Source organism: Notamacropus eugenii, chromosome 1 (assembly GCF_028372415.1).
Source record: "Notamacropus eugenii isolate mMacEug1 chromosome 1, mMacEug1.pri_v2, whole genome shotgun sequence".
In the NCBI taxonomy this organism is placed as follows: domain Eukaryota; kingdom Metazoa; phylum Chordata; class Mammalia; order Diprotodontia; family Macropodidae; genus Notamacropus; species Notamacropus eugenii.
In genome coordinates this window covers 302,995,964-303,017,197 of record NC_092872.1, presented here as the reverse complement: position 1 = coordinate 303,017,197, position 21,234 = coordinate 302,995,964, and the positions used below count along the sequence as shown (strand labels likewise).

The window sequence follows — 21,234 nt, the reverse complement described above, 5'->3', positions numbered from 1 at the left end:
GACTTACATAGAAACATCTTGGTGCCTTTCATACTGTTCATAACCTGGGGCTCTTGCCCACATTCCTTGCCTGAATTCTAATGCCGTTATCTAATCCTCTTGTCTGGAGTCCTAATCAACATTTCACCTACTATCTCCCTCTGACATTCTGTCTTATCTACCTTTTGCCATCCCTGCTCCAATATCTGGCTCTGATCTTCAGTACCAATACACGTCCCCTTTTGAAATTATATTTTAATTCCAGATTCCCAGCTCTGTTGTGACCACTGGTTTCTAGCAGACTACTTTATTTATCCTCTATCTAGGATTCCTTGTTTCCTGGTGTAGAACTGTCTTTATGTTTCCTGATCTAGAACACTGGACTGAGTCAATATTCCATTTTTATTACTCATGAGAACAGAAACCAAGTATAAAAACCCAATGAAAATCAAGTTACCACAATAGCATCAAGCTTTACCTTAGAATACCAGTTTCCACTCAGATGTAAAAATGGTTCTGATTTAGTCATCTGTGTTAGAATTTTGGCAGAAGGCCATATGCTAAGTATTCGTGGTCGAACTTCATCAGTTCTAGAATGGTGTGAGAGGGTTACCTAAAAAAAATACTTGATGAATAAAGGAAATAACATTCTACTTATCTATCATAAAGAGTTTTGTTTCATTAATAAATAGCATTTACACAGTGCTGTAAGGTTTATACAACACTTTACCAATATTGTCTCATTTTATCATCACATAACTCTAGCAGTTAGATGCTATTATAATCTCCATTTTATAGATGAAGAAACTGAGTCAGAGTATGGTTATGTGACTTGCCCAGGTCACAAAGCTAGCAAGTATCTGAAGCCAGTTTGGAATTCAGGTATTTCCTGACTCCAGACCCAATGCTCTATCTGTTATGCCACCTAGTTTTTCAATAAAACAAAATAAGATTAAAATATAAACTATATATTTTTTTGTTTTCATAGTGGTATATGTCTTGTACTTTTATACTTTTCTCTATTATTTAAGTATGATTTTAGAGGTCTGGATTTGTTTTTCCAACTTATTTTTCTATGTGGTAAAAATTATTTCTTTCATGATTTTCAAACAGGTTTAAAATTATATATGGCTGTATCTATATACCACTGCCAAAATTTCTTCTGTTAGCATCCAATATTCCAGATACACTTTCTCAAAAGTGTGGCATATAAAAAAGAAGAGCAAAGCTATTCTTGAATGTTAACTAAGAGAAACTAAGATATTTCTACAAATAAACCACCTGTTTTGATTCTTCCTGGCCATGAAGTATAATTTGATACAACGATGGAGAGGCAATTCACTAAATACCATCCAAAGGGCCAAAAGTCTTTAAATACATGCCTCGAAGCTAACCTTAACAAGGAAGTAGTTTTTTGTTCAGAAGCTCTACAGAGTTTAGTGAGTTGAAGTGAGTATATAAACAGGTAGATCAGATATACGGAGACTAGTAGACTTTGAACCACGCATTCTTGAACCATTCATGAATCAAGATTTACTTCTACAGATGAGAGTCAAATGAAGCAGTCTTAATAAGGGAAAACAATATTCAAGTAGCATAACGTCTTGGAAATTAATGAACTCTACTTGTCACTCTGATGAGCAGGGTTCATGGGCATGAATGCAGTATTTAAGTAGGGTTCAGAGTTAGTTATGGAGCATGTATACACATTAAAAATAGGGACTAGGGTACTTCTGACTCAAACCTGAGTATCCCCATATAGTCCCAACATAGTTATGAATTTGATAATGAAATTATTAGCTTATATGATCTAATTAGGGAAAAGATCTACATCTAGATCTAATTAGAGAAAATAAAATAAAATAAAATAAAAATAAATAAATATAAAATAAAATTAAATTAAATTAAAGAAAATAAAAAACCTAACAATAAAGACAGTGAAGATATATTGTATGTTTGTTCAGGATGATAATAGTATTATTCTCATGTGAATACTCAAGAAATATTAAACCGATGCATCCAACCTGAGTAATCCTTGTTCCAGCAATAAAATTTACAGCTGCATTTTTTTCTTCTTCAGTAACCAGGAGTCCATTTAAATAGGTAAGAGTCTTTAATCTGCCAATAACACTTGGTCTCAATGTGGCTGGCTTAGGAAAAACAAAACAATAATTTAATTTTAAAAAATATTATGGATGATATTACATAGGAGAGCATTTCATTCTTTTTTACATGACTAATACATTTGATATTAGGCACCACCTTAAAATTGCCTATATCTTAAATAAGTGGCTACCCAGAAAGTCACATTTTATAATAGAAAAATATTATTTTATTACATCTATTAATAAGGGAAGACCAGAATGCTGAATCCAAGAAAATGGAATTAGGTATATATAGTCTGATAAACAGGTAGAGGAGAAAAGAAAAACTGAGAGGTGAGAAATGCTTGTGAATTGTCCTCAGGACTATGGCAGACTAAAGAAAGTCAATCAATGATTGTAGTATCCTAATCATGAGAAAAGGCAAGAGAGGCAAGCTATAGATACAGAGTGCTTTGACACCACTAAACAGAATTGTCCTGGCAATTAACCATATAAAGTGTTAAAAAACAGAACCACAGAACTGAACATTTTGCTTTTGTAACTCAGTTTTCTAGCCAAACTTGGCATATTTTGCATGAGGCTCTCCAGTCTGATAGAGAGAATCCTAATGTTACATTTCGAAAGAAATATCCTTTTTCTTCTCTGAGAGAAGACAAATCTATCTAGATTTATGTCTGGAATTGATCCTAGACAGAGTCTGTCCGAAACCATGCCTATTCTCCCTCTCAAAGAATGCCTATTGTCTCTAAAGTTCTCTCTAGCACAGCTGTATCACTGACTCTGGAGACTGAAGAACCTGATCAAGAGGGCTTTAAATTTCAAATGAAAAGAGAAGGAAAATATGTTAGATATTTATATCTATATCTATATCAATATCTACATCTTGATTTGTTGTTCAGCCCTGTTTAATTCTTTGTGACCCCATGAACTATAGCATGCCAGACCCTTTGATCCTTCACTATCTCCCAACATCTGTCTAGGCTCATGTTCATTGCTTCCATGATACTATCTAACCATCTCATCCTCTGCCATCTCCTTTTCCTTTTGCCTTTAATCTTTCCCTACATTAGGGTCTTTTCCTACGAATCCTGTTTTCTCATTATGTGGCCAAAGTATTTAGGCTTTAGCTTTAGTATTTTACCTTCCAGTGGACAGTCTAAATGAATTTCTTTAGGTACTGACTGATTTGATCTCCTTGCTGTCCAAGGGACTCTCAAAATTCTTCTCTGGCACCATAATTCGAAAGCACCAATTTTGCAGCTCTCAGCTTTCATTATAGACCAACTCTCACAGCTATCCATTGCAACTAGAAAAACCATAGTTTTTAATATATGGACTTTTGTCAGCAAGGTGATATCTCTGCTTTTTAGTATGTTATCCAGATTTGCCACAGCTTTGTTTCCAAGGAACAAGTGCCTTTTGATTTCAGGGCTGTAGTCATTATCTGCTGTGATCTTTGAGCTCAAAAATATGAAATATGAGACTGCTTCCATTTCTTCTCCTTCTATTTGCCAGAAAGTGATGGGGCCTGTTGTTGAGCTGTTGATTTTAAGCTTCAAGTTAGCTTATATACTCTTTCACTCTCAATAAGAGGCTTCTTAATTCCTCTTCACTTTCTGCCATCAGAGTGGTATTATCGGCATATATGAGATTGTTGATATTTCCCCTGGAAACCTTAATTCTGGCTTTTGATTCATCCAGCCTGGCATTTCACATGATGTACTCTTCATATAAATTAAATAAATACAGTAACAATATACAATCTTGGCGTGCTCATTTTCCAATCTTAAACCAATCAGTTCTTCCATGTTTGGTTCTAACTGTTGCTTCTTGACTCACATACAGGATCCTCAGGAAACAGGTAAGATGACCTGTTACTCTCATTTCTTTGAGGACTTGTCACATTTTATTGTGATTCACACATCAGTCAAAGGCTTTTAGTGTAATCAATGAAGCAGAAGTAGATGTTTTTCTGGAACTGTCTTGCTTTCTCCATAATCCAGTGAATGTTGGATTATACCTATATTTCTCTATTTATATTATGTCTGGATCTATATCTACATATATGTCTATACTTATCTCTTTATATATATACCTATACCTATATCTATATCTACATTTATATCTATATTTGCATCTATACTTATACCTACATCTCTATCTATACCTACACATACCCCTATATCTATGGCTACATCTACATCTACATTTATATCTACATTCTATCTATACTTACACCTACACCTCCATCTCCACTGATACCTACATCTACCCCTATGTCTGTATCTGTCAGGCCAGATGAAGTCAGTATAACATGGGAAGATGAGTATGCAGTGAGTCAGTAATTCACAAAATACCTTACCCAAAACAGAGGAACAGCAACAAAGCACATGGCTTCAGATATTCAGATACACAAATGCACAAAGTATGGATAACAAACAAGGAAAGCCAGAAATCCAATGTAAGTAGGTAAGTTCAACCTCAAAGTTGTTACTGAGACTTGGTAGAATGGTACTTATGGCACTTATGACTGGACTGTGGAATGGAAAATCATTTATTAAATGCTTACTATGTGCCAAGCACTGTGCTAAGTACTCAGGATACAAACACAAACGTGAGATCGTTCTTGCTTTCAAGAAGCTCATGTTCTATTATAGGACAAGGTTCATCTTATAGGTAGATGTAAGGGCTGGAGAGATGACAAAGTCGGATGGATCTTTGGAGTACAATGGCAAGTCAAGAAGGTCTTTCAGGGACAGTGGAAGGGACAGATTAGAAACAAAAACAATAAATGACATTTATACTATAATTCCTCACATTTATTGTAGTATAATTTATTGCGATATAGCAGTGTTGTTCTAAATTAAAATTCATGCACTGAAGCACAACGCCAAAGAAAGATGGCAAAAATAACAATGCGTTGTCTTGTTACCAATGAACTGCCTCAATCAGGTAGACCCACTATTGATATTACTGGCATCAATAATCAATCAGGAGTACTTATTGGAAAAAATGATATGTTAAGTATATGACAAAGTAGACACATTTGTATTTTTAAAAAATTGTACTGCCAAGACACTAATGCTATATAATGCATTTTTTAAAAAGGTTATCAAATAACAGGTGGAGAGCCTGGAATATGGTAGTTGATCAGTTGAAGGAAGAATGTTAGGATGTGTGTAGTTGGCAGGAGGGTGGAGTGAGGCTCAGGATTACCTCAGAGAGGGGTGAAGATAAGGGCTTGGGAGTATATTATAGACCATGTGGGAACAGTAGTGGCTTTCAGCATTGACTGTGTTTATAACCTGGGCTCTGTAGCCATAACTGAGGGGAGCAATCAATATGGAGAAGAGGCCCATCTTTCTAACTACCACCAACATCAAGCACTAATGACCTGCCACAGATGGCAATTTTAGCTCCAAGGCACTGGAAGTGGCAGCAACCCACTCCCCATTCTGATCACCGATTATATCCTGCTTCCAGTTTAGTCCTAAAAGCTATCAATCCAGAAAGTAGCTCTATGAATATGCAGCCTGACAACTGTTTCTGTGGGTACTGTAGTCACAGCTACTTAAGACTTAGAAAAGAAAGTTCTTATTACCCAATTCCTTGACATTGTCATATGGCTCAACATTAGACATGAATATGATTTTATCAGTAGAAATGACATCAAAGAAGATGCATTATTATTTGCTTTGCTGCTGCACTCTAAGGACCATAGGACTTTTACATGTAATGACTTATGTGTGACCTCCCCAGAAGAATATGAGCTCCTTAAGAGAAGAGACTGTATAGCTTTTCTATTTTTATCTTCCAGTGCTTTGCACATAGTGATAATTTAATAAATAAATTTTCATTTATTCATTCATTCAAGGAGGAAATAATATGTTCATGAAAGTGATCACAAATCTGGCACCGAAGTACGGTACAGTAATTATAGGGAACTTCAATTATCCAGAAATCTAATGGAGCTCTTGGACAAAAGCAAATAAATTCCTAACTTGTCTTAATAACAACAATTCTTCAAAAAGTAGAAGAAACAATAAAATGAATTGACATGCAAGATCTGATTCTGACAAGCAAAGATGAACTAGTTGTTGAAGTAGAAATAATGGAAATGTTGTAGGAAAAATGCTACTTCATCTCCCATAGCTAAGAGCCACAAACCTTTGTTTTGGGGATAGTAGATTTCAAAAAGTTTAAAAAAAAGGAGAGATAGGATCCTAGAAACCAAAATTCTACAAGAGCAAGTAATCCTATGTAGAGACAGAAAGCTCCCCAAAATGAAATTCCGAAGACATAAAGAGAGATAATTCCAATGAAGGGAAAAGAGAAGAGTTGTCTAAGTGGCAGATGCTGAAGGGATTCACTAATGTACTTAGATTAAGAAAAAACATATTTGGCAAATGGAAGCAAGAAAAAAAGTCAGCACAGATCTGTAAGAATAGTGGCAGGGGGTGCTAAGGCACAGAATGAACTAAGGCTCTCATGCAATGAATGCTAAGGATAACCAAAAATACTTTCTTAGTTATGCTGAAGTTAAAAGGAAGATCAAGGAAGGAATAAACAGGAGTATATTGAAATGATGACAATAGATGTTCAGAAGGATAAACTACACGACTCTTATTTTCATGTTGTTTCTCAGTCCAGGAGTTTGGTCTTCAGAATGAAGAAATAACAAAAATGATGAGTAGGGAGATGATACCCAAAGTAAGTAACAGAACATTTCGCCTGCATTCGTGAATTTAAGTTGCCAAAAACTACTTCCAAGGGTATTTAAAGAAATGAGAAATGAGACTGCTGAGCATTTTTCAGTTATATTTGAAAAATCATGGCAAAAATTGTAAAACTCTAACTAAAGATGGGCAAATACACTGGTTTTCCCAATTGCAAAAAAAAAAGCTGATTCTCCGAACTATGGCACTTTATTCTTGAGTTTGATTCTGAAATAAATTTTTAAGGACATGGTTTATGAGCAATTAAAAAGGGAAGTAAGTTGTGACCACTAATTGCTGTTATGGCTTCATCAAAAATAAGACACTCAGACCATCATTATGACGTTTATTGACAGGGCTTAGGATTTGTAGATCAGGGGAATGCCACAGTCATGTTAGGCCTGCATTTTAGCCCAACATTTGTCAAAGTCTCTCACACAATTTTTTAAACAAAACAGAAATATAGACTAAATGAGAAGTACAGGTAAGTGGATTTGAAACTAGTTAAATAAGGCATGAATAAATTGATATTATCCTAGCAGGAAGTATAAATAGGAGTGCTTCAACTCTGTCATTCCTTGGCCTTGGGTTATCTAACACTTTTATTAATGGATGAAGGCACAGAGAGGACATTTATTAAATTTTCAGATGACACAAAACTAGGATGGACCACTAACCCAGACATATGATAGTCAGAATCCAAAAGATCTATTAGCTAGAACATTGGGTCAAATCTAGTAAGATGAAATTATAAAATTGATAAATATGGAGCTCTATTTTAGATTTTTTAAAAATCAGCTACAAGCCTAGCAACAATGTATGTGAAAATGATGAGGGTTTTAGCATACAATGAGGTCAATATAAGTCGACAGTGTGATGTGATGCCCAAAAAGCTATAATATGTTAAGTATTAAGTAAACCAATATAAAAGTGCACTCTATGAACAAGCTATTATTATTGGGTTTCATTAAGAAGAAATAATGATCAGAATGAGGAAAATTACTCTACTTAGAGACAATTTCTGGATATTCCACGTTTAGTCCTAAAAATTGTGTTCTAGGAGGGACTCTGAGGAACCAGATCTTATTCCCAAATATTTCTTTCTTTCCTTGCTGGAAGAGAGAGCCTAGGCAGGGTAGTAAGAGGAACTAAAGATCATGATGTATAAGGACTGTTGAGGGAACTGGGGATGGTTAGCCTGGGGAAGAGAAAATTTAAGAGGGGAAAATAGATACTTTCTTCAAGTACATGAAGTGTAACTGTGGAAGAGGATTTAGAATTCAGAAGACTGAATTACTTCAGTGGGTGGAAACTGCTGAGAAGCAGATTTTGGCTTGATAGAAGGAAGAATTTCCTAAAAATCAGAGTTGTCCAAAAGAAGAATTGCTTCCTCAGATAGAAGTCTCCAGGCAGATACTAGATGGGCACTTTGTCAGGAGGTTATAGAGGGCATTTAGAATTGTGAAATGCATAGGGATTATAAGATCATAATAACATTTTAACAACAATGTCATATTGCATTGAAACACAAATGATAGTTATTTTGCTTATCATAATAGAACATTTTAAAATAAATATACCTAATGCCTACCTTCTGCCATGGATTATGTCGAATATCAAGATTAAGAAGGTTTGAAGTATGTTTGCATAAAATATTAATTTCATCTCCAGTTTTTTTCAGCTGATTCCAGCTTAAGTCTAAGTATTTCAATTTCACTAGACCTCTAAATCCTTCAAGAGTTATTACATGGTTATGACTTGCATCCAAATATTCAAGATTATACTGAAAAAAAAGATGTACAATAATGATGCTGCTACTGCTCTTAAAATATAAGTATTTACATTAATATAGTTATTTTTTACACACTCCAAGAGCCTTGTAATTTTGGAAGGCTAATCCTCATAATGATACCAATAAATGAATTCTTCCAAAGAACTTTCTGCATTTCATTATAGACATTTTATTATTGATTCTTATTCTACTCTTGTGAGATAATGAAGAGACAAGTTGTTTTAATTCACTTTTTTAAGATGAGTGAAGGTACACTTCAAATCTTATCCATTTTATATTTTATATTTATATTCATATGTACTTGTAAAAATATATTCTATATTTCACAGATGTCGAAACAGAACTAAAGGTGTTACACTTTGTACTATAATTAACTTCTAAAATAACTATCTCTGTGGCCTTGGACAAGTCACTTAATTTCTCTGGGCCTCGGTTTCTTCATCTGTAAAAAGGGAGGTAGAATAGATGCCCCCAAAACTTCTTTCCAGATTGACATCCTTTCATCCTATGAATATGTCAATTGGGATCAAACTAGGAAGACCAAACTAGGTACAATGACCCTAAATCATTTGTTTTCTGTCAGCAGACAGAGCTACTAGAAAAACATTTTATGTCTTTTAAAAAGTACCCTCAGACAAGGCAGATAAGATTTCCTACAAGCTCAGAATCATCCACAACTCCTCACTATCTCTAACCTCCCATATCCAAACTGTTGCCAAAGTCAATTTCACCTTTGCAACATCTCTCCAACATATCCCTTCTCTCCTCTGACACTGCCACCACTCCAATACAGGCCCTCATCACCTCATGCCTGGATTATTGTAATAATCTGCTGGTGGATCTGCTTGCCTCAAGTCTCCCTACTCCAATCCATCCTCCATTCTGCCACTAATGTGATTTTCCTAAAGCACAGGTCCCACCATGTCATTCCACTGCTCAATAAACTCCAGTGGTTCCCTATCACCTTCAGGATAAAGTCTTCCATTTGGTGCATAAACTGACTCATTCCTATCTTTCCAGTCTCCTTGTACTTACTCCTACATACTCTTCAATTCAGTAATACTGGCCTCCTTCTGTTCCCTTCATAAAACATTGCATCTCTGAGCCTCTTCCCCGGCTGTCTTCCAGGCTAGATCTTCCTTCCCTCCTCATCTTTACTTCATGATTTCTCTGTTTTCCTGCCACTCACAGCTAAAATTCCCAACTTCTACAGGGAGCCTTTCCTAACTCTCCTTAGTGCTAGTTTCTTCCTTCTGATGGTTGATCCAGTTTTTCCTGTATATATCTTGCTTAGACATGATTGTTGTGTTTTTTTCCTGTTGGAATGTGAGCTCTTTGATAGCAGGGATTATGTTTTGCCTTTTCCCAGTGCTTAACATAGTGCTCCGCACATACTAGGTATTAACAAATGCTTGTTGATTAACAGTACAGGGTATGAAGAAATAGACTTGGTACATTTTGCTCACTTTGGGATTTTAGATTCTAATCAAACAACAAGTATTTATTAAGCACTTACTATATGCCAGGCACAGTGCTAGGTGTTGGGGAAAGAACTACTAAGAATGAAATAATTCCCATTCACAAGTAGTTTATAGTTTTATGGGGGAGATAGCAAGAACATATATAAATACAGAGAGCATAAAAATAAAGTGAACAAATACAAATATATGCAAAGCAATTCAACAGAAGACAGTTTTGGAGGGAGAGCACCCGTAGTGAGGGAATCAGGAAAGAAAAAGGCTTTCATGAAGAAAGGCTTCATGAAGATGGTGCTTCACCAGCATCTGCCCCTTTTTTAAACCAAGAACATAGGGCATGTACTTCATCTCCCTTCCTGGGAGCCTCTCTGGGTTTCAGTGGTGAAACTTCTAGTATACAAAGGGCTCAAGCTTAGTTGGGCATGTAGAGATTTCAGGCAGGCTCCCAAGTCTGATCCTTTTGACTATATTCCTCCCAATCAATTGGGAGAGAATAGTCCTGCACCTTTAGCAAGAATTGTCACAGTCCCAAATTTCTCTTGGTCATCCATCATCACTGCTGGGGTCAAGAGCCTGGTGTCCTGGATTCCTTTTCACCTCTGGCTCACAGATATTCTTCCTTCTTTCAAGATGCCATTCAAGTACCACATTCTATAGGGAGACTTTCCTGATCCTCCAACTGCTAGTACTCTGCCTCCTCAGCTACAACATATTTATTCTCTACCTACGTGTGTGTGTGTGTTATCTTTCTTGTCTGAAAGTAAAGATCCTTGAAAGGAGAGGTCTTTTCACTTTTTGTATTGGTATCTTCAGCACTTAGTGGTGGGAACATAGTTCACTGACTGTTTGACAGCTTCTCTTGCATTCATCATCTCTTTCCCCCTCACACCACAACTAGCCTGGCTCAGTCGCTCATCATCTCTTGCCTAGACTCCTGCAATAGTCATTAAATTGGGCTCTTTTCCTTCAGCCTCTCTCCTCTCCAATCCTTCCTCCAAACAGACATCAAAATGATACTCTTAAAGGAACTATTTGAACATGTCATACTCCTACCCCCACTTTTTGATCAACTCCAGAGTCTCTTTAGTATGTCTAGGATGAAACCCAACCTCCTCCACTGAGCATGTGAAGCCCTTAACAATCTAGCACCAAATTGCCATTCTAGACTTACTCAAAATTACTCCCCAATCATATAATCTATAGTCCAGCCAAAGGGCACTTCTTGCTGCTCCTCATACAAAACATTTACTCTTCTGCCCCTGTTCCTTGGCACAGACTATCCTCCATGCCTGAATGCACTGCCTCTCCATAGCTACCTCTTTTTTGTACTTTTGTACTGTGTGTTACAAGTGCCTGGGACAGAGGTAAGTGCCAACAAATATTTATTCATTGAATTCCTGCTTTGTTTTATAACTCTGCTCAATCACCATTTACTACATGAAGTTTTTCAGGATCTGCCTAGATGCTAGTACCTTCCCTCAATTTTGAACCAAGCTTATGATAAGGAATGAAAAAGTGAGAAACTAGAAGAAATATGGTTAAAGAAGAATACTACACCAATAAACACATACACACAATCTCCATTCACCTGCTCCTTCAGATCTTCTCATAGTCACTTACAGATGATATCTATGTCAATATAAAGGAAAGTTAAGATGATCATGTGAAATTCAGATAGAAAAGATAAGACAGAAAAGAGGAAAGAATAGGAAAGAGATAAAAATAACATTAAGAGTCATGGAAAAGATAATGCATAGGATATGACAAAGGGGGAGAAAGGGAATGAGGAAATAGAAGGGACTTTGGAAGCCATGGACTTCATTTTGTAGAAGAGGATATAGAGATTAAGAAGTCAAGTGACTTACCTGAAGTTAGACAGGCAGGATTTGACCTCAGGTATTCCTGACTCCAAGCTCAGCACTCTATTATTCTATTACATCTAGTTGCCAGAATCTTATTCATAATTTGACTATTACAATGGAATAAATTCATTTCATTTGAAGAAAGTAATATCAGAAGAATGATTTCTTACCAAATAGTATACATCATCTAAGCATGTAAATTCATTAAAGCTGATGATAAGTTTTTGGAGCCCTGTTAACTTGGAAAGATCTCTCAATTTATTTAAGCTGTTTCCATGTAGATTCAGACTCTAGAACAATAGGAAAAAATTAAATATTATAAGAAATTTAATTCTATTGAGAGAAATTACTATTTTTTACTATATTAATAACCAATTACTAAATTAAGATTGAGTTATTTTTTTTCCATTTCCTCACTTAGGGACCAGCTCTTGCAGGTCATTCAGTTAGTCTCTGAGGCACAGCTGGAATTGCAAAAATCCTCCAGGTGCATGCTCTGCAATCTTGGGCAGGATTCCACCCAACCAGAATACTTTACAAACAGAATCTAATCTAAGTGCATTCTTGCCCTTAGGAAGTAAGTCTATGCCCTTTTGAGCCTCCCTATTGTGGTCTAGGGTAACCCAGCTTAAGAAGGAGAAAATCAAACCAGAGTGGTCTGGGTAGATATGGATTCCTTTGCCCAGATTGTTGGAGGTAGGTCAGTCACATGATCAAGCCACATTATCAGTAGGAGGAGCTAAAGACTTTTAGCTCACTCCCTGATTAATATATCTACCCCCTTCATTAATTGTTCACCAAACAGCATTGATTTTTACCTGTCATGGTACCTCTTTTTCTAAAGATATTTAAGCATTCAGTGATCTCCTTCACTTTTGTCTTTGGTTATCAAGAGAGACCAGTGATAATTAATTTACTGATTATTAGCTACCCTAATTAATAGATTATTAATTATCCAGGAGCTTTCTCAAGATTTTCATTTATCACACTAACACTACTTTAAACTTTTTAAAATTAAAGACAACTTCTATAATATTAGAAAAATGATAAAAAAATTTTGAATTGTACAAATTAAGTATTGCAAAGTATTCAAAAATATTTATAGCTGCTATTTTTGTGGTGGCAAATTTGCAGTGGAAATTGAAGGTATGCCCATCATTTAGGGACTGGATGAACAAGTTGTGGTATATGGTTGTGATGAAATATGATTGTGCTGTAAGAAATGACAAGGAAGATAGTTTCAGAAAAATCTGAGAAGACTTACATAAGCTGATGCAAAGTGAAGTAAAAAGAACCAGGAGAACACTGTATACAGTAATAGCAATATTGTATGATGACCCACAGTGAATGACTTAGCCATTCTGATCAATACAATGATTCAAGATAATTCTGAAGGACTTATAATGAAAAATGCTATCCACCTCGAAAGAAAAAACTGATGGAGTCTGAATGAAGATTGAAGCATAATTTTTTCACTTTCTTTACTTTTCTTGCCCTTTTTTTTTTGGCAACATGGCTGATATGGCAATATGTTTTGCATAATTTCATATGTATGACTGATACATATGCCTTCACAATGGTTGGGGGAAGGATAGGAGGGAGAGAATTCAAAAATTTAAAATAATGAATGCTAAAAATAAATTTCTAAAAATATTAAGTACTGCAAATTATCAAGTATTAAGTACTGTTAAAATGAAAAAGCTAATCATTTGGGATACATAATGGTATTTTACCTACAAACATTTAATACAATAACTTAAAATGTGAAAATGACCAATAGGAAAACATTAAAGGAATAAATTCTTTTCCTGACCCATTCAACCTTCATTGAGTCTTTGATCCTTTTTTTAAAAAAATCACTTTTTATTGTGAACTTAACAAACATGTTAAGATAAGAACTAAGAATTAAAAATATTTCAATATGAGTGAGTTAGTCTTACATTGACCTAATCAGAGAAAAGGAGACAGGAAAGGAGATGTTAAGCTTATTATAAAATGCTACAATGTCGGCAAGGAAATGGGAATTAATTTTTTGAATGAATTAAAAAGGGAAAAATAGGATTACGCTTCAGGGTGAAATTTGGAAGCAGTTCAATGAATACAAAAGGAACCCAACTGCATATAGGGGCAAAAACAGCATGAATCTCAAGGAAGAAAAAATATAAGAAGTCACATGGATCTAAGAAAGCAAAAACAGGCAGAAACAATCACCACGATGAAAGGGGCTAGGACTTGGTCATGGGCACCAATCCTACAAGAGGTATGTTGGGAGAGAAATTGTGTCACTAAAACCATGTACTATAGACTCTAAGGCGATCATGTTCCATCACTTTTACCCTTTTGAAGGTATTTGTTGGAGCCAGAAGGTTTTCTTTTCCTTTGAGTATGGGGAGAAATTTGTGTACTTTTCTTTGTTTAAAGTATTTACTTCTTACTTCCAAGTAGTGGCAATCACTAGCGATTACTATAGGGTTTTGTACTTCTTGGGACTACAAGTGAGAGGAAGAAGCCAGAGGTAAAATATTCCCAGAGACAGTTCTGAATATTGGGGAGTTTTGAGAGAAGTCCTGTCTCTAGGTAGGGGCTCAGAGCTAATAAATAGATAGATAAAAAGAATTATATAGCTTTTGATCCTATTTCCTAGAGAGTTTTATGCTGGGAAAACCCAGCTGGGAAAACAGTCCATAATAAGGTAAAGGGGTACCATTCCTTTTAACATTTCTACACAAAGAACAGAAAAGAGAATTTTTAAATGAAACTGAACTTTAATTATGAAGCGAAACATTTAACATGATAGATAAAAATTTGCTCTGCTTAGGTATGTTCCCTTCTGAACTTGCATCTACTCTCTTCCATGTATTTTAAAGAAAACAGTCCATTCAGTTTTTTTCTTTTCCTGTATCACTGCTCACTCACTCCACTCTCAATTTTTCCTCTTGACCTCAAATAGAAATATAGTGAGGATGGCTACAACAATAGATTGGTCATGTATTGTTTCACAATGGACCTTTAGTCACATCTCAAATAAGACATGGGAATCATGCTTCAAATCAATCTTTTGTAATCATGATTGGTCATTGTTCTTAAATCTTAAGTCAGTGTTCTAAGTCTTTCAAAGTTTTTTCCCCTGCTTTTACATTATTGTAGTCATTGCATAAATTATTCTGCTCTGCTTCTCTTTACTCCACTATGAATCAGTTCATACAAGTCTTCCCTGGATCTATCCCTTTAATTCTTATGGTAGAATAGTATTTCATTATATTTATATGTCAAAATTGTTCAGTCATTTTCCAGTGGACAAGGATCCATTATGTTTCTAGGCCTTTCCTGGAAGCAAAAAGTCCTCTTTTGGATCATTTTGCACACATGGGTTCTTTCTGATGACTTGGACCTCTTTGAGGTATGTGCCTAGTAGGAGTGTGACTGGGTCAAAGATATGCACAATTTAGTGAATCTTTTGGTATAGTTCCAAATTGATTTTAAGAATTGCTAGACCAATTCAAAACTTAACCAACATGCATTAATGCATATCTTCTCTTGTAGGCCCTCCAACAACTGCCATTCTCCTTTTCTGACAGAAATCTAATGTTAATCTAATGGGCATGAGGTGAATTCCCAAAGTTGTTTTAGTTTGCATTTCCTTCATTATTAGTATTTTGATACATTTTTATGTAAGTTGCATTTCTTCTTGTGAAAACTTCTGTTCATATTCATTATAATTTTCTATTATTCAGTATCTCCTATTCTTATAAATTTGCATTCATCTACCATATATATTGCATGTCAGACCTTCATCTGTTTTGAAAATTTTTAGAATACATGCTGTATTTTGTCAAAAGTTCTTTCTAAATCTATTATTGTGATTATGTAATTTTAATATTTTTGTCATTAGTATGGTCTTATGTTTGTAATATTTCTGATGTAGAACAATCTCTACATTTCTGGTATAAATCCAACCTGGTGTAACAGCAAGCACCCTAGCACACCCATCATGGCCCGCTAACACAGGTTCTTTTATCTGCTTTATAAAGGAAAGACAGCTTCAAAGGGATTACAATTCTTCTTTAATTAAACACATAAAAGTCATTCACTAGTTCAGGGGAAAGGTTAGCAAACTGAACATGGAGAAAATACAGAGAAAATACAAGCAGAGAAATTAGCACAAAAATCAACAGACAGGGCTCCAACTGTCTGACAAAGTAATACAACCACTCACATATACCACCAGATGGGGGAGCACCAACAACATTTATGTATACGGCTCTTAATAAATGACTATGCAGAATCCCAAGGAATCAAGAAGTCCTTCTCATAAGCGAAATCCCTAAAGCAAAATCCTAACTTCCTAGTATATATAGCTAAGATTCACCTCTTGATTGACTCAGTCAGTAAGCATGAAACCTGTGACTCAGCACAGCTATGAACCATCAGGGTTCATAGGGAATCAATCCTCCATATGTTTTCAATGAGCCTGAGAAAGTGAACTCCAGAAAGAAAACAAAAAAATTCCATTTTTCTTGCTCTTATACCAGGTCATAGTGTATAATTTTTTCAAAAATGTGTCACTGTAACCTATTTGCCAATGTCATGCTCAATATTTTTTGTATTGATATATATTAAATAATAGTTTAAAGTTTTCTTTCTCTGCTATAGCTTTCCCTGGTAGGACCCAAAACCACATTTGACTCACTGAATTTAGTAGGAATATGTTGTGGTAAATGGAATGTGTATTTAATATTTCTGCTTTTCTGTATTTCTTTTGGGATTTTATGCCCATGGTTGATTTTTGGCAAAAATTCCATGCACAGACAAGAAACATATATATAACTCTTTTCAGTTCCTATTCATTAATTACCAGAAATACATCATATCTAATTCATTTAAAATTCTTTTTAGATCCTTTACTTCTTTCTTTTTAATCTTTAGCTCGATCTAGGTCTGAAAGAGATATACTACATATATATAGCATATATATATATATATATATATATATATATATATATATATATATATATATATATATATATACAATTATAGTTGTATACATACTATATAGTATATACTACATATACAACTTTAGTTCTACTGTATATTTCAGGAATTTGATTAGTTTTTCTTTATTTAAATTCTTTAACCATTTGTCATATATATATACATAAATATATATATAATTATCTATGGTACCTTTAAAAGTAACATCATTTCTCTTATCTGTATTAACCATTTCTATTTTTACAGTTATTTCCTCTGATACCAATGAAGAATTATCTTTATCCTCTTCTACACCCTCTGTAGCAAGCACTCTATCCACCATGTCACCTAGTTCTCAAGTGCTGAATCCAGACCCATCTCTGTCTCTGGTTTGTTTCCTGCTGTGACTCCCTAAATTATACCTTTCTGGAGTCTTATTCTATCCTGGTCATCTATTGGGAACTGATTTTGCTTCTTGCTATAGCTTCAAGAGGCTAGATCTGAGATCCCACTGGAATCAGGCCCCATTTATTAGATCATGCTGGTCTCATGTCCCCCTGAAAGCCTCTGATGAGATCACCCGGTGACTTTTGGCTGTGATTTTGTGAAGTCTTGGATTACAAGGAGGAGTTTATAAAAGGTTTAATTTTCATTTCATGAAATAATTGGTTTATTCATTTGATGCTTTTTAAAAAATCTTTGCTGGGCAGTTTCTCAGGAAAGTTGGACTAGGCTGAACGCTTTTGTATTGCTATCATGCCAGAAGTGCTGAGGTATTAATTATTCTGTACCTGCTAGCTGTAGTGATGGGACCATATGCTTACTGAGTTAAAATTATATTTGGATAGGTGGGAAGGAAATGAGCATTGATATGGCACCCTCTATGTGCCAGGAATAGTGCTAGTTATTTACAAATATGATCTCATTTAATCCTTACAACAACCCTGGAAAGTAAGAAGTATGAATACTAATAATCATTTTACATTTGAGACAGACAGAAATTCTGTGACTTGTCCAGGGTTATACTGTAAGTGTCTGAGACTGGATTTGAACTTAGGTCTATCTGATTCCAGGTCCCACAGTATGGGCACTGAACCATCTAATGGCCACCACAGGGAATTTTTTCCCATCATTTTAAATCATTATTCTCTCTTGCTCACTATAACCACCTTTCCAAAGTTATAGTTTTATAGTCTTAGGACCTATATTATATTATGTTTAAACTGACAGGGGCTAAATATTTAAATTATTTATCTTACATAAGCTAATATATAACTATAATAATAGTTATATATTTTCAAGGAGGGAGGAACCTTATGTATGTATGTATATATTCACTTTATGAACTTTAAAGAGCTATATAAGTGTTCGTGATGATGATGATGATGATGCTAGATTAGAAGTGACTTGAGCACTTGAAGGCTATGCCAATGAAGGAAAAATTCTGACAGGGGTCATTAAAATGCAAAGTTTGTAAAAATAGGCCCAGCAATGTGCTGTGTGCCTTACATTTGAGTTTTGGTCTAGATACATTCATAAAATTTCATCAATAGAAGGTTGATGACCAGGCAGTACATTTCTTTGTCATAGCAGCTTTTCTTTTGCTATAGCTGAAGACCATGTCTACTTTCCAAGGACCAGCCTAGTTAAATATGGAATTATTTATCCCCAGTTGTCTAGTAGCAACTCATAAAAAAAAGGAAAACTGCAAAATAGTTATTGGTCCTTAACAATCAATCAACAAATATTTATTAAAGGCCTACTCTGTACCAGACTCTATGCTAGGTTACAAATGCAAAATAATTCCTACTTAGAATGAGCTTAGAAGATGGCAGAGTAGAAGGATGGACTTGTAGAAACTCTCCCCCCACAGCCCATAAAATACCTGTAAAAAATAACTCTAAACAAATTCTACAGCAGCAGAAGCCACAAAATGACAGAATGAAAGAGATTTCCAGCCCAAGACATCCTGGAAGGCTGACAGGAAAGGTCTATCTCACTAGGCTTAAAACAGAGCACAGCCCAGGGCATGGAATCACAGGCAGCAACTGTGGTTCCCACATTTCTCAATCCACAAACACCAAAGACAACTTAAAGGTCAGTATGAAAGCTCTTTCACTTGAGTGAAAGGCAGGGGCATGGGTGTGACCCAAGTCCCAGCCCCAGGGCAATGACAGTCACTGCAGCAGCGGAGTCCATTTTTGGAGCTCTCCACCTAAAGACCCTAGGGGACTCAAGCAGTTGATCTGGATCTCAGCCTTGAGTGGCAGTCCTGGGGTGAGGAGGAGCTCTGGTGTGGTGGAACTGGTGGTAATTGTGGAGAGAGAATCCTATTCACAGATTCTGGGCAGAAAGGAATACTTGTGATTGCTCATAGACCAGAATACAGGCCAGAAGAGGAGGAAACTCCTCTCCCTTGATTGTGTCACCTTGGAGGAACTGAGAACTTACAGGTCCCTAGAGTATACCCTCAACTTGACAAAGGACTCAAAAGTCAAGTAACTGCCTGGGAAAATGCCCAAAAAAGGGGAAAAAATAAGACTATAGAAAGTTACTTTCTTGGTGAACAAGTATTTTCTTCTATCCTTTTGGATGAGGAAGGACAAAGCATACCATCAGAGGAAGACATAAAAGTTAAGGCTTCTACATTCAAAACCTCCAAAAAAAACTATGCAATGGTCTCAGGCCATCAAAGAGCTCAAAAAGGATTTTGAAAATCAAGTAAGAGAGGTGGAGGAAAACCTGGGAAGAGAAATGAGAGCGATTCAAGAAAATCATGAAAAGTGAGTCAACAGTTTGCTAAAGGAGATCCAAAAAAATGCTGAAGAAAATAACATCTTTAAAAATAGACTAACACAAATGGCAAAAGAGATCCAAAAAGTCAATGAGGAGAAGAATGCTTTAAAAAACAGAGTTAGCCAAATGGAAAAGGAGGTCAAAAGCTCACTGAAGAAAACAGATCTTTAAAAAAAATTAGAATGAGCTTACATATTAATGAGGAGACAATTGCATATGTAAATGCACACAATACAACATAAAGAGAATACATATGTATATACATAGTAGTTAAATACCAAGTAGTTTGGAAGGGAGGGATGGCATTAGCAATTGTGGTGGTGGGGGCCAGTAGGTTTCATGAACAAGAGGTTGTCTGAACTTCATCTTGAAGGAAGAGAGGGATTTTATGAGGTAGAAGTAAGGAGAGAGTGCATTTTAAGCTTGCAGACCTGCCAGTACAAAGGCATGGAGATGGGTGATAGAGTGACATGAGTGAGGAACAGAAAGAAGGCCAGTTTGGCTGGACTGCAGAGTGTGGGAGGGATAGTAATGTCCAGTGAGGTTGGAATGGCAGGTTGGGGTCAGGCTATGCAGGGCTATAAAAACTATTTCATTCTAGGAACAACAGGAAGCCACTAGAATTGGTTGAGTGTGGTGTCACATGGTCAGATCTATCCTTAAGAAACATTGCTTTATCAGAAACTTATATAAAGAAAACAGAGTAGCAAGAAATGAGTGTGGGAGGCCAGTTAGGAAGTTTTGCAATAATCTAAGGAAGAAGTAATGAAGGCCCAAATTAAGGAGGAAGTTATGTGAGTGGAGAAAAGGAGTTGAGATATGAGACATGTTGAGAGAATAGAAATGGCAAAATTTGGCAACTGACGGACTGTGAGGTGAGGAGTCAAGGATAATGTTGAGATTATGAACCTGGGAGACTACAAAGATGGTGGTTCCTTTGATAAAAATAGGGAAGTGTGCAAGAGGGGAGGTATTGGGGGAAAGATAATGAATTCAATTTTAGACATGTTGAGTTTAAGATTTCACGTTGAGAGAGCCAGTGTGAAATATTTTATAAGCAATAGGTCATAAAGGACCGAAGCTCGGCAGGGAGCCATGAGCTGTAGACACAGATCTAGCAATCACCTACACAGAGTTGATAAACCCATGGGGGATGATGTAGTTACTGAGATTATAGAGGGAGAAAAGGACAGGGCCCAGGTCAGAACTTTCAAGAACACCCAGAATTATGGGAAATGTAGATAAGCCATCAAAGAAGGAATGATCAAACAAGAAGAAGGCAAACCAAGAGAAAGAAACAAGTATCTCTCTTTGAAGAGAGTGTGATCAAAGGTATTCAATGCTGCAGATAGGTCAAAAAGGATTAAGGATGAGGAAAATTATTTGAGAAAAGTCCTTTTTGATCTCTTCCTACTTTTATAGTGATAGTGGTTGCTGAGTACTTAAAAATGGGAGTGCTGATAGAGACTTCTGGGAGTCAACATGGCAAAGTAAGCAGTAAATTGGTCTCACTCTTCCTTTATGACCTCTAAAAAA

At 35.8% G+C, this 21,234-nt stretch overlaps 1 protein-coding gene across 15 annotated transcripts in view; it reads right to left on the bottom strand.

Annotated features, from left to right (window-relative positions):
- Positions 1-21,234, bottom strand: part of LRRC9 (leucine rich repeat containing 9) — a 153,330-nt gene that overhangs the window by 71,928 nt on the left and 60,168 nt on the right. For 14 of the 15 annotated variants that reach the window (XM_072629374.1, XM_072629365.1, XM_072629367.1 and 11 more), the window contains 4 exons: positions 12,102-12,221; positions 8,391-8,582; positions 2,004-2,129; positions 458-592 (listed from right to left, as the gene is read on the bottom strand). In XM_072629374.1, the coding sequence (XP_072485475.1) occupies positions 458-592; positions 2,004-2,129; positions 8,391-8,582; positions 12,102-12,221 (573 nt within the window). The remainder of the gene's footprint in view (positions 1-457; positions 593-2,003; positions 2,130-8,390; positions 8,583-12,101; positions 12,222-21,234) is intronic. The other variant, XM_072629375.1, reaches the window with a different exon arrangement.